Below are 13,782 nucleotides of genomic sequence, written 5' to 3' on the forward strand. Positions count from 1 at the left end.
AAAGGTTCCCTGGGGCTGTCTATTTCTCTTTGTTCTCTCAAAGTGTTGGTGGGAAGGGGGTTTCCAGGATGCTATACTTTGGCCCTGTAGCCCTTGTCTTCTGCTTGGACTAGGCCCCATTGGCTTTGCTGCTGCTGGCATGTGACAAGGACCGCTTCTTCATGTTCGTTTCTTTAATTTTAGCCCTTCTGGTGGGTGTGCGATGGAGCTCAGTGAGCTGTGAATGTGCATTTTGCTGATGACTAATGAAGATGAGCAAATGGAGAGCTGTTGCTGCTAGCTGCCAACATAGACACCTTTTTGGGGGGTTTTGTTTTAATCGTGGGGAGGAAGCAAGTAGTTTGTTACATATATTTTATAAGCAGTTCTTTCCCATTGTATCTGATCTAGTTACTCTTGCAAGTGTTGGGTTTGGATGAGCTGTTACTTCTGAGGAAGTTTTGATTGACTAGATTAGCATGTTAAATCAGATTTATGGATCTGCATCTATGGTTTATTTTCTTGTGTTCCATCAGAAAATCATTGTTTTCCCTTTTTGTGGTAAAGCTGACTTCTTGTATTTTATCGTTTTACCTGTTAGTTTGTGGGTGTCTAACTTGGGATCTGCTGATTTGTTCATCTCTGTGTGTGGTGTCAGACACAAATGGAAACTCGGTTTTCCCCTGTGGGTGCTGTGGGGTCAGCATACTAGAGCTGATGGAGCTTATGATGGGGACTTTTATTTCAGTCTTTTTGTTTGTTTGTTTTTGTTTTTGGGTCACACCCGGCAGCACTCGGGTTACTCTATGTTCAGAAATCACTCCTGGCAGGCTTGGGAACCATATGGGATGCCGGGATTCAAACCAATGACCTTCTGCATGAAAGGCAAACGCCTTACCTCCATGCTATCTCTCCGGTCCCTCATTCCAGTCTTTAGTCCCTTTTTCTCCTCAGTCTCTTTCTTGGTCAGTTTTAGGTCCTGTAAGTTTCCCTTTTTTCTTTTGCCAATTCCTGGTCTAAACCTGTATTTGTTGTGAATTTGGAACCTCCCTGTCAGGCCTTACAAAAGGCTACAGACAATTGGGTTAGGCTGGTTATTAGGAAGGACTCCTTTGAGCCAGAGCATGATTTTTTTGTTTGTTTATTTGTTATTGTTTGGGATTATGACTACACTATTGGATTTTGGGCCGCACCCAGTGGCACTTGGCTCTACACTCAAATTGTTTCTGGTAGGCTCAGGACACTATATGGAATTCCAGGAACAGAACCCAGTTTCGTTCTGGGTTGGCCATTTGCAAGACAAGTGACCTGCCACTGTTCTATTGCTCCGGCCCCTCTTTTTAGGGAGGGTTACTCTGCCAGTGCTCAGGGGTTACTCCTGGTGCTCTGTGCTTAGGGATCATTACTGGCAGACTTGGGGGACCATATGGGGTGACAGGGATTGAACCCAGGTCAGCCACATGCAAGGCAAACGCCCTTCCTGCCTTGTTATTGCTCCAGCTCCCCATTATTGTCTGCTTTTATTTCTATCAGAGACTTTTTCTTTTTTTCTTTTTTTCTTTTTTTTTTTTTTTTTGGTTTTTGGGCCACACCCTGTGACGCTCAGGGGTTACTCCTGGCTATGCGCTCAGAAGTTGCTCCTGGCTTCTTGGGGGACCATATGGGACGCCGGGGGATCAAACCTCGGTCCGTCCTAGGCTAGCGCAGGCAAGGCAGGCACCTTACCTCCAGCGCCACCGCCCGGCCCCTATTCTTTTTTTTTTTTTTTCTTGACTGGCTCCGGTCTTTCTTTGTTCTTAGGGTGTTTCCTGTTTCATTGATCTGTGCATCTAAATTCTTTGGGCACTCTAGATTCTTTGTTTAAAATATTATTGCCAGACACATGCTCCTGATTTATTTTTGTTTGTTTTTTTGAGCCATACCCGTTTGATGCTCAGGGGTTATTCCTGGCTAAGCGCTCAGAAATTGCCCCTGGCTTGGGGGGACCATATGGGACACCGGGGGATCGAACCTCGGTCCTTCCTTGGCTAGCGCTTGCAAGGCAGACACCTTACCTCTAGCGCCATCTCACCAGCCCCACATGCTCCTGATTTCAACTCCACTGGGACTTGCTTTGTGCTCAGGATATGGTTGGCCTGGGTGATGTCACCTGGTACTGTTGAAGGAACTGGATGTCCTACACTGATTGGGGCCTGGGTGATATCTGTGTGTTCTGTTGTGGGGGAGGGTTGGATGATGTCACCTGTGTCTCCTGCAGTGATGGGGACCTAAATGACATCACCATAATGTTTTTTAGTTTTGGGGTGTGTCAGGTGATACCAGCCTTGCTGGGTCCAGGTGGCGATGGTGCCATCCAGAGCCCCTTGTTAATACCATATGACCCTTGTCAATACCTCACTGAAGATGGGTTACTAAATTCCTCCCCAGCTCTGGATTGTAGTTTTTCTCTTTAATTTGTGTGGGTGCTCAGGAGTTACTCCTGGCTCTCTGCTCAGAAATTGCTCCTGGCAGGCACGGGGGACCATATGGGATGCCAGGATTCGAACCACCCTTGGTCCTGGGTTGGCCACTTGCAAGGCAAACGCCCTACCGCTGTGCTATATGTCCAGCCCCATTTAATCTGTATTTTTGTGTCATTTTGTAGAAGTTTTTTTTTTGGGAGGGGGACAGAAACCACACATTAGGTAGTGCCCAGGGCTGATTCCCGACTCTCTGTTCAGGGATCTATTTGGTTCGCTGAGCCCACAGGAGTGTCCTGGGCAGGAGGGCAGCATGTTTTGGGTCTCTGGGGAAACTTCTGTGGTTGGGGGCTCTGGCTCCATGACCTTTCTTGCTCTTGAAACTTTTGACATGGTGGCAAGTTCCTGCCCAGACAGTGAGCTGGCTCTGTGGGGTCTGCTGGTTGTCCTGGCTTTGGGCGGGTCCCAGGCCTCTGGAGACCTCATCTTTCTCTTTCTTCACTTCCCGTGCAGGCCTCCACGAGGAAGTGGACTACTCTGAGAAGCTGAAGTTCAGTGATGATGAAGAAGAGGAGGAGGTGGTGAAGGATGGAAGGCCCAAATGGTAAGGAGCTGCCCCGCCTGCAGTGGGAATCCACCTTTAGGCGGTTGGTGTCTGGGCCTGAGGCACTGCTCTGTGCTGTTCTCTCTGTCATTGTGTTTCCTGGGTACCCTGGTAGCTAGCAGGGCAGGACTGTTCCCTGGTGGCAGGGAGGGGAAGGCACAGAGCCAGGGATGCTGCCTACCAAACCTCCACCCCCAGTGGTTGCTGATGGCCTATCCTGAGGGTGCTGCCTGGGGTGGCTGCCTCCAGCCAAGCTTGTAGGTCCCCCAGCTTACCCAGTTCATCACTGTGCCTTTGTGCATCAAGGTCACAGAGCCAGAAGACAAGTGCATGCTTGGTGAGGTGGGCACAGCAGTGAGTCCTGGGCATGGCTTCTGCAAGGACTAGAGACTTTTCTCTCTGACTTGGAGACTAATTTTACTTTGTTGCTTTTGACAGAAAACTTCATTTAGGGCCACCCTTTTTTTTTGGTATTTGGGCCACACCTGGCGGTACTCAGGGGTTACTCCTGGCTGTCTGCTCAGAAATAGCTCCTGGCAGGCACGGGGGACCATATGGGACACCGGGATTCGAACCAACCACCTTTGGTCCTGGATTGGCTGCTTGCAAGGCAAACGCCGCTGTGCTATCTCTCCGGGTTAGGGCCACCCTTTAACTCTTTTTTTATTATTATTTTTGGGTGAGGGTTTTGGGCCCTACCCAGTGGTGCTCAGAGGTCACTTCTGGCTCTGTACTTAGAAATCGCTCCTGGCAGGCTCGGGGGACCATATGGGATGCTGGGATTCGAACCACTGACCTTCTGCATGAAAGCAAATGCCTCACTTCTATGCTATCTCTCCGGCCCATGAGCACAGTTCTTAACTGCTCTGTGCACACTGGTCTGCTGAGCCCTGTCCTGCCTGGGTGTGTGTTTCTCTTGACAGCAGTGTATGTGAAAAGGAGCAGAGTGGGCCCCCACCTCCCTCTTTCAGAAGAAGCCCCTTTTCCACGCTCCATGCTTTCTTCTCTATTCCTACACCCTATGGTGAGGCAGCTTGTGCTATTCTGAGGAGATTGTATTGAGAACTTCTGTATGCAAAGTAGAGAAAGGAGCTGATGTCAGGCGGGGGGACCTTCCAGTGGGAGTGCTGGGTACAGATCTGGGAGCAGTTCCCTAGCCTCGCCCAGGCGCACCTCCCACGCTGGGGCAGGAAGAGGCCTGGAGACAAGACAGCTCCTCTGCAGTTGTGGGTGCAGGCATGCCTGGCCTGGCCAATCTCAGTCTCCTCTAAGGGGCCGCTAATGAAGGCTGGGTTGTTTTCTTCTAGGGACGGCTGGGACCCTGGAAGGCAGCGACAGCTGTCATTGAGCTCTGCAGACAGTTCTGATGCCAAGCGGACTCAAGAAGAAGGGAAGGACTGGGGTGACCCTGTAGGTGTGACCCGTATCATCCGGAAGGTGCCAGAACCACAGCCACCTTCCAGAAAGCTTCACAGCTGGGCATCAGGCCCTGACTGCCAGGTACCCAGCACTTGGGAGACATGTCTACTGAGAGGATGGGCGTAGAGCTGCTTGTCGCCCCCCTTTTGTGAGTTCTAGGCCTCTGCTTACTTGCTGGCCCAGGAGGGGCAGAGATGAGAGTTGTGGGTCTCAAGCCACATAGCACCATTCACAGTGCCTTTCACTCTCCAAGGGTGCCTCTTGTGTTTCCTCTTCTACAGTGTAAACACCCTTTATTGAGTACCTTGAGCTAGGTTTAGGAGTCACCGGTGGGACAAGGAGATAATGCAGCTCCAGGAAATGGTCCTGCAATTAACTCCAGTTGTTGTTCCTGTCTGGGGTGCTTAGGTTCCCGAAGGTTTGACCTGGAGCCACTGATAATCACACTACAGATTAACTGATTGCACACACAGATAACATCCCTATCTGTCATTGTGAACAGTCACAGCTCTGTTATGATCCTCACATTCCGCATAGCTTTTGTGGGACCCTTGGGCTCTGTTCTTTCTCCTTTGAGTTTTGTCATGGTGGGGGCTGAGGACTGCTTCCAGCTTGCTCGGCCTGTGGGGCCACCAGTCTTGTGCCAAGGCTCATGGCTGCAGAGCTGACTCATTGCACCAGAGCCCTCCTGTGCCATCTGATTGAGGAGCATCTGAAAATGTATAGAATTCAGGTTCCTCTCACAAGTAACCTGTGGGGCAACCTGGAGGGGAGGGGACGTACCGAAAGGGTGCTGGCCTTGCTGACAGGGCTCAGGCAGACATGAGAGCTCAGTGGTGCGGTCACTAGGTCCAAGCCCCTTTGTGGTCACTGTGAAGATTTGGTCCCTAAGGGTTCAGAGGGCACTGGGAGAAGCACCGATGCCAGTGACTGTGTCACCCACTGGTTTTTAGAGGTGCACTTGGCACTCCAGAAAGGGCACCTGTGCATCTCCTGTTCAATAACTCATTGAGGGCTGGGCAGTAGGATGGTGGGAAAGACGCTGGTCCTCAGCCAATCAGGTTTCAATCCGGCACCCCAAATGGGCCCTGAAGCCCTGTCAGAAATGACCCGAGTACAGAACCAAGAGTAAGCCCTGAGATCTGCTGAGTGTGGCCCCAAAACAAAAGCGAAGACACTGACATTTTGAATGTCGTTTCTGCCAGCACATGGTGGATTAATTGACTCTGTACTGGAGGTTGCTCAGCAGTTTTGGGCCCCCTGTGTTGATGGTTGCTCTGATATCCCTCGGGGCTCATGTTAGAAGTTGCTCCGGAAGTCCTCAGGGCCCATGTGCTAGAGGTTCCTATGACAGTACTGTGTACTTGGGACCCATATGCTGAAGGTTGCTCTGGCAGTACTTGGGGTCTCTGTGTTGGAGGTGCTCCAATTCAGTGCAGGCTTGGAAACCTCATTGGGACTGCAGTAAATGGCAGAGTGGAACTCAAAGTCCTCCTGTGGCCCCCAGTGTCTGACCCACTCTTCTTCCTGCAGAAGTCCTCGGCGGGTAGCATGTTCCGGCAACAGTCAGTCGAGGACAAAGAGGACAAGCCCCCTTCGCGGCAGAAGTTCATCCAGTCGGAGATGTCTGAGGCCGTGGGCCGTGCCCGCAAGCGGCGGGAGGAGGAGGAGCGGCGCGCGCGGGAAGAGAGGCTGGCTGCCTGTGCCGCCAAGCTCAAGCAGCTGGACCAGAAGTGCAAGCAGGCGCAGAAGGCGAGCGAGGCCCAGAAGCAGGTGGAGAAGGAAGGCCCCCGCTCTCCGGGCATGGAGAAGGCACCCCCACAGGAGAATGGTCCTGCCACCCACAAAGGTGCGTGTCAGGCAGTGGTCCTCAAACTATGGCACTCGGGCCACATATTGTATTTGTATCTGTTTTGTTTCTTCATTGCAAAATAAGATATATGCAGTGTGCATAAGAATTCGTTCATAAATTTTGTTTTTACTATAGTCAGACCCTCCAATGGTCTGAGGGACAGTGAACTGGCCCCCTGTTTAAAAAGTTTGAAGACCCTTGGTCAGGGTTAAGCCCAGCTGGTTGTCAAGCTCTTCCAGGTTTCTCTGCTCACCTTGTGCTCACACGTGGCTGCTCCTAGGATGAAGCAGGCACAAGCATTTAGGCCAGGCCCAGATCTCGGGATGGGACTCCCTGTTCCAGTTTGGCGGCCTGCCCACCTCTCTTCTGTCCACCGCACTTTTCTCCTTGTCACACACTCTGTATTTCTTTTTGTTTGTTTGTGTTGTTTTGTTTTTGGGCCACACTGGCAGTGCTCAGGGGTTACTCCTGGTTCTGAGCTCAGAAATCACTCCTGGCAGGCTTGAGGGACCATATCGGTTGCTGGGAATCAGGTTTGGCCGAGTGCAAACGCCTGACCACTGTGTTCTCACTCTGGCCCCTCATGCTGTGAGCAGAGGTTGAACTCTGCTGCAGCTTCTAGTCTGAGCAGGTGCCCTAGTGCTTAATCTGCTGGCCCTGTGCAGCTCACTCAACCTCAGCGTTAGCGATCACCATTTGGACTCAGCCGTGTATGCTGGCAGCAGTGGCATAACAGTGGGCTGTGAGGAGCCTGAGGAACAAGCCTCTTCTGAAAGGGTCACACAGCTCCATTCCTTGTCCTTCCATTAAGAGAAGGCCCTAACACTATTGTTGGTATCTCCAGCAGCTTCCCCTGGGGCATCCTCAGGCTGACTTGGGAAATGCTAAGTGTCTGTGCAGACTCCAGTGTGGGGACGTGGGACACTATGTGTGATGAACTTGGTGTTCCTGCCTCCTCTGCCCTTGTGCCCTGGCCTAGCCTGCCTGCCCTCTGCAAAGCTCTACTCACATCTGTCATTCATTCCCTGGCTTTGCTGCTTGCAACAGAGTTAAGAGAACGGGAGTGTCAATTCTACCTTGGTCAAATCAAATCGAGGAAATATAATAGATAAGGCCCTGGCATGTGTCCACTTCCTTAGCACCAGCCAATGTAGCCTGGGGTTGGGGAGTGTCACTGTGTGGTGAAGTTCAAAATAATCAAATGGTGAGGCCAGAGCAATACATAGCTATAGGGTGTTTGCCTTGCATGCGGCCAACCCAGGATGGACCCCGGTTTGATTCCCAGAATCCTATATGGTTCCTCCATCCCCTGAGCCTGCAGAAGCAATTTCTGAGCACAGAGCCAGGAGTAACCCCTGAGAGCTGCTGATTGTAAAAACAATAAATAAACGGCAAACAAGTAGAAATAAAAGGGCCAGGCAGACGTCAGTGGCTGGTGCATGTTTTGCATGTTAGAGCCTCAAGTTCAATTCTGGGCATCACGTGTTTTCCCGTGAGGTCCAATAACTGTAATCTTTCTCCCCCCACATCCAAAATAAAAATTAGGACCCAAACAACTCAAAAGCAAAGTTGGGAAGAGCAGGGAAGGAAGGGATTTCAGAACCTAATGATTGTGTTGGGTATTTCTTGCCTGTCCTGCATTGGTTCATTTGCCTTAACCTGGATTTTCTAGGTCAGGCACTTAGGCCCGAGGCACTTGATTTGCACATAGCTGACTCCAGTGTGATTCCCCAGAACAATCCCCAAAGTGGCTCTTGAACTCAGGGTTCTGTAATGCCACAGTTCCCAAACCCTGGCACCAAACTCTCGACTACTGCTGGGTGTGGCCCCAAACCAGTCAAACTGGGTGATCTCACTTTTCACAGGCCCTGCCTGGGTGTGCTTAGATGACCCTTTGGGCCTGTGAGGGCATAACCGCTGGGAACAGGCATTTTACTGCTCAGACTCCTATCCCCCAGCCTAGAATTTGATCATGGTGTTGGGGACTCCAGATTTTGGGGCTCAGTGCCAGGGTTTGGATGCCATTGACCTGCCAGGCTCTGAGAGTTTGGATAAGCATTTGTGGTGATACAGGGTGCCTTGAGTTCCCTGGGTCCATTTTTCTGCTCTTTTGTCCTCTAGGGCCCCCTGAGTTCCCTGTCCAGGAAGCCCCCAGATCACTTTCTGAAGAAGCTCCTGCAGCTCCCCCAGCTGTGGCCCAGAATGGCAGCAGTGAGGAGGGCTCCCGTGAGGCAGGGTCCCCCGCACAGGAGTTCAGCAAGTACCAGAAGGCACTTCCGCCCCGCTTCCAGCGCCAGCAGCAGCAGCAGCAGCAGCAGGTGAGCAATCACACACCCACTTGTTCTTGCCTGGAAGGAGCCGATATACTCACAGGCACTTCACAGAGGAGGGCAGGCAGCCTGACACTCAAGGTTTCCTGGGATGGTGCTTTCCTCGGGTCTGTGTGGAGGGGAGAGTGGCCCTGCATAGCCACACCCTCAAACCTACACCTGGGCCCATATGTAACAGGACTTGGCTGAGCGGACAAGACGGAGGATGCTCAGGAGCCTAGGATAGAAAGAGGGTGTGTGGGAGCACAACACAAGTTGTATGGGAGCACACCGGACAGGCCACGTGCTCCATGGTTGAGCTCAGGGACTAGGGTGCTTGCTGGCTGTGAAGGTCGCAGAGCTAAGCCGACTAGACACGGTCTTCTTGGGAGGCTGGGTCCTGCAGTAGGAAGCCTAGAACTCTAAGTACTGGAGAGCCCTGGGGGCCTACATGAGAGGGGTCCATGGGTCCAGTAATTCTGGAGAGTGCAGGAGGACAGTGGTGAGCAGTACCCATGCCTGCCCTCCATGCCTGTCCCCTGGCACTGTACCCATGACTACACCTGGGAGCAGACAGTGCCTGCTCTCTCGGACAGTGCTCGCTACTCTGCTCACTGGGGCCTGTGGCTGTTTCCCCAGGAGCAGCTGTACAAGATGCAGCACTGGCAGCCCGTGTACCCGCAGCGCCCCTTCTACCCGCACCCCCCGCAGGTGCTGGGCTTTGACCCACGGTGGATGATGATGCCGTCCTACATGGACCCGCGTATTCCTCCCACGCGCACCCCCGTGGACTTCTACCCCTCGGCGCTGCACCCTTCAGGTAAGCACATGCCCAGGAGCTGGACACAGGCAGAGCTGGGTGCCTGCTCGGGGTGTGAGCTGTCTGTGACTGAAAGGACCCATGACAGTGGTTCCCTGAGAGGAGATCCTCTTCTAGCACATGGATTTTGCTCCTATCTTCATCCCTTTCACCTTGAGAGTCTTCTTACCCTTCTCAAAGGCACCTTTCGCCTTCATTTCATTTATGTATGTCTTTTTTTTTTTTAAACATTTCATCTGATATAATCCCCCCCTCCCCGGGTGGGTGTGTTCTCATTGCTGATGGAGGCAAATGTGACCTGAGCTACTTGCTGACTCCAACAAGTTCCGGTTTTTTGTTTGCTTTTTTGGGGGGCCACACCCAGCAGTGCTCCGGGCTTGCTCCTGCTCTGCAGTCAGGAATCATTCCTGGTGGACTCAGGGCACCTATGGGATGTCGGGAATCAAACCTGGTCAGCCATGTGCAGAGTAGGCGCCCTCCCGCTACACTGTCGCTTGGCTCGTGGCTCTCTGTGTTTTAAGGTGCCACTTAAAATTTTTTTAAATAAAAATTTAATTAAATCACTGTGAGATGCACAGTTCTAAAGTTGTTCACGTTTGAGTTTCAATCATACAATGTTTCAACATCCTTCCCTTCACTAGTGCACATTTTCCATCAAAAACACCCACCTTTCCGTCTGAGACACCTAATATCCATCGATAAGGTGTTAATATGTAAGGTACATAAGGCACTGGGAGAACATAACAAGCAAGAAGCACCTAAGCTCCTCAAAAATGAGAAGAGATGGACAGAAACTTCCTTGAAGAAGAAATACAGGTAGCCTAAAGACTCATGCAAAAGTGATTCACATCATTAATCATCAGGGAGATGCAGATCAAAACAATGAGATTTCATATCACATTTTTTAAATAGAATGCAACTCTAAATGTTAAATCTGTTTTTTGATTTTCTTTTCTCCTCCTTTTTGGACTGTTCGGGCCAATTCCGAGGTGCCCAAGGGTCACTCCTTACAGTGTTGTGGCTCTTAAACCAGGGTCAGCTATGTGCTCAATCTGGGCTTGAAGAACAAGCCAGTTTTTAAATTTTTTATGGAGGGGCCCACCAATACATAGTGCAGGAAGACCTGGTGACCCCAGGCCAACCCCAACGGGGTGCCAGTTGGCTGTGGAGATTGAGATTCTCTTGGTAGAATTCTCTGTGTATTTTGGTTTCTGTGGGTATTTTTTTTTCTGTGGGTTTTTTTCTTTTGGCAGTGAGGGGAATTGAATCTAGGGCCTCACGCATGTAAAACTAATTCATCCTTGGTTCTGGGGTGTCCCATTGCGCCGCAGCCATAGCCTGTTATTTTAATATAATTAAAGAGTCCTAGAGTTGGTGTGGGGATGGTGAGGTCTTTCGGCTTGGCCCAGCTCCTGCAGCCCCTACGGCCTAGTGGCATTCACAAAGCAGTCAGATAAAGTTCCAGGAGTCAGCCCGCTTTATTTTACTGTCCTAACTGCCATGTTCATTTCCTCACATGGCTTCTATGCTAAGCCTTTTCCTAGCAGCTACTTCTCTGCTCCTTCTTGGTTCTCAATGCCTCTGTCTCCCTTTTAGCTGCTCTTCAGCTGACTGACTTCCATTTGCTGATTCTTCTTGTTGATTCTCTCTGCTGATTCTGATTCTCTCTTCTCTCTAACTCTCCTTATCCCCTCCCCCCCCCCAGCAGACTCCTCTTCTCTCCCATTCCAGGTTTGGGTGGTTCTGATCATTCAGGTGGGATAAATAAGTCGGGGAGGGGATACCCACATTGACCCAGCTAATGCTCTGTCTCTGCCTTCTATGTGCTGCCTTGGCAGTAGTCACTGTCGCCCTGTCACCTCTTCTCTGCTTGTCCTCATTGGCACTTTTTCCCTCCTGGTGATGTTTCTCTTGCTTCTTGGTGATGCTTTGCCTGGGCCCTCCAGGGAAGCCTTGGGAGGCTGCATCCCATACCCTGGCATGATAGTGTGGCTAGGTGTGGAGGCCCATTGGTGCTTGTCTTCCTGCAGCCCAGCTCAGGACCCTGAGCTCTCACAAACAAGGGGGTGAGACCATCTAATATGTTTGCAGAATAGACCCCAGAGTTGTTTCTCACTTCTTTTATTTCTCCAGCAATGTTTCACTGTCTGACACCTGCTGTGCAGTGTGGGGTGGGGGTTGGGACCACACAGACAAGCATATATTTGTGGGAGGAGAAGGAGGTTGGCATTATCCCTGCCTGTTCTGGGGAGCAAGCCTATGTTGTCCCATGAGGCCATGCTCCTTAACCTCTGTACCATCTCTCCAGTGGCGATTATTACTGAAACCCCCCCATAAGCAGATTTTATCTGGGGCCTAGTTTTTTTTTTTTTTTGGGCCACACCCGGTGACGCTCAGGGGTTACTCCTGGCTATGCGCTCAGAAGTCGCTCCTGGCTTGGGGGACCATATGGGACGCCGGGGGATCGAACCGCGGTCCGTCTCCTAGGCTAGCGCAGGTAAGGCAGGCACCTTACCTCGAGCGCCACCGCCCGGCCCCCTGGGGCCTAATTTTTTGTTGTTGCTTACACCTGTTCATAGGTCATTCACTCTTGGTGGTGCTTTCAGGACCGTTTGATGCCAGGGATCAAATTTAGGCATCCTCCCCCAACATAAAGCCCACACTCTGCCCAGGACTATGAGTGCCTGGGAGAGTTTGTTCCTACTTGGGGGAGGGCTCTGCACAAGCTAGCCTGACCCCACCCCAGGTGCCATCCCATAACTCTGGTCTCAGCATCTAGGAGCTTTTCTGGTCTCAACAGTCACAGTTCTGCCAGGAAAGCTTATGAGTGTAGGGGCTGGAGCGATAGCACAGCGGTAGGGTGTTTGCCTTGTCTGCGGCTGACCCAGGACGGACAGCAGTTGGATCCCCCAGCTTTCCCCCCTACCCCTCGAGTCCCATATTGTCCTTGAGCCAGGAGCAATTTCTGAGCACATAGCCAGGAGTGACCCCTAAGCGTCACCACGTGTGGCCCAAAAAACAAAACAAAAAGAAAAGAAAGCTTGTGAGTGTAGAAGGAGTTAATGGGCAGGTGTGCATGTCTTGAGAGCACTGTGGCTAGGAGCAGTGTGAGTGTGAGGCCTTTGCAGTCTCAAGGCAGAGGCCAGGTGGGACTGGGGTGCATGTGTCAATGATTTGGCCCTGCTGTCTGGCTAGAAGAGAAGGGCACTGCTTTCCATGAGCTTTGGAAACTGGGTACAGAAGGGATCCTGAAAACAAAGCCCTCCATCTACTGAGGTCCAGTTGGTTCAGTTGCGCAGAGTTGGGGATCCCCCAAGCCCAAATGTCCAGTGCGTTGAGGCATTCTCCAGCTCTTCAGGCCTGAGTCCTCGCTGATCTGGTCGGTATTGGGGATGGAGGTATCCTGGCCAATGAGCCTCTGGGAAACTCACATGGGCAGCTCACCAGGGTTTTGGCGTGGAGTCATGCCAACTGGTTCAAACTGGCCCGGGGTGCCACAGCCTTGGGGCTGTCATTATTGATCACTTGCCTGTGCTGGCAGAAACACGGCAGGATCCTCTGCCTGGTGGGCACTGCTTCCTGAGCCTGGTGACAGAGAGGCCTTCTTTGCTGTCCCTTAGGACTGATGAAACCCATGCTGCCCCAAGAGTCCCTCGGTGGTTCAGGCTGCCGCTCTGAGGAACAGAGCTGTGTGGCCCCTCTCCAAGACAGAAAAGTGGCCTCCATCGACCCTGCCCCCGTGTGGAGCCCCGAGGGCTACATGGCACTGCAGGGCAAGGGCTACTCGTTGCCCCACCCGAAGCCCGGCGACGCCTTGGCCATGGACATGCATGTCAGGTGAGCCAACTCTGCCCGCGGCCGCACACCTGCAGCAAGAGTGTCCCCGTGCGGCGGGCCCTGGGTTGGCGCGTGCGCTGGATGGCGTGAGTGCTGGTGTGCGAGGCTCCTCTCTGCCGCAGGACTGCAGAGGCAGGGGGCGGGCGGCCACGCAGGGAAGGGGGGCACCTCCCTGTGAAAGGAAAGCAAGCTGGCCCTGCCGGCCGGCCGACCCCAGGCTCTCCGTGGACTCCCAGGCTCCAGCATGCTCTTGAATCCCGAGGATGCCCCGCTGCTCTCTGTCTCCAGGGGGGCCCGGCTCAGGCCACCCCGCGGCCACTGCATTCTTCACTATCTGGACACCAGGTGCCACCGACCAGCCCGTGGCCCTGCAGCTCTGAGACCTGCTCAAAGATAGAGCAAATGTTGGTGCTTAGGTGTTTTTCGTGTTTTTTTTTTCCTTTTTCTTTTGAAAAAATTTTTTTTCTTTAAAAAAAAAAAAAAAAAAAAACCGAGCTCTGTGT

At 52.1% G+C, this 13,782-nt stretch overlaps 1 protein-coding gene across 11 annotated transcripts in view; it reads left to right on the forward strand.

Moving 5' to 3' along the window:
- Nucleotides 1-13,782, forward strand: part of PRRC2B (proline rich coiled-coil 2B) — a 75,193-nt gene that overhangs the window by 45,089 nt on the left and 16,322 nt on the right. For all 11 annotated transcript variants that reach the window (XM_049773974.1, XM_049773980.1, XM_049773978.1 and 8 more), the window contains 6 exons: nucleotides 2,952-3,042; nucleotides 4,350-4,542; nucleotides 5,995-6,310; nucleotides 8,435-8,631; nucleotides 9,268-9,442; nucleotides 13,063-13,279. In XM_049773974.1, coding sequence (XP_049629931.1) covers nucleotides 2,952-3,042; nucleotides 4,350-4,542; nucleotides 5,995-6,310; nucleotides 8,435-8,631; nucleotides 9,268-9,442; nucleotides 13,063-13,279 — 1,189 coding nt within the window. The remainder of the gene's footprint in view (nucleotides 1-2,951; nucleotides 3,043-4,349; nucleotides 4,543-5,994; nucleotides 6,311-8,434; nucleotides 8,632-9,267; nucleotides 9,443-13,062; nucleotides 13,280-13,782) is intronic.

This window comes from Suncus etruscus, chromosome 5 (assembly GCF_024139225.1).
Source record: "Suncus etruscus isolate mSunEtr1 chromosome 5, mSunEtr1.pri.cur, whole genome shotgun sequence".
In the NCBI taxonomy this organism is placed as follows: Eukaryota; Metazoa; Chordata; class Mammalia; order Eulipotyphla; family Soricidae; genus Suncus; species Suncus etruscus.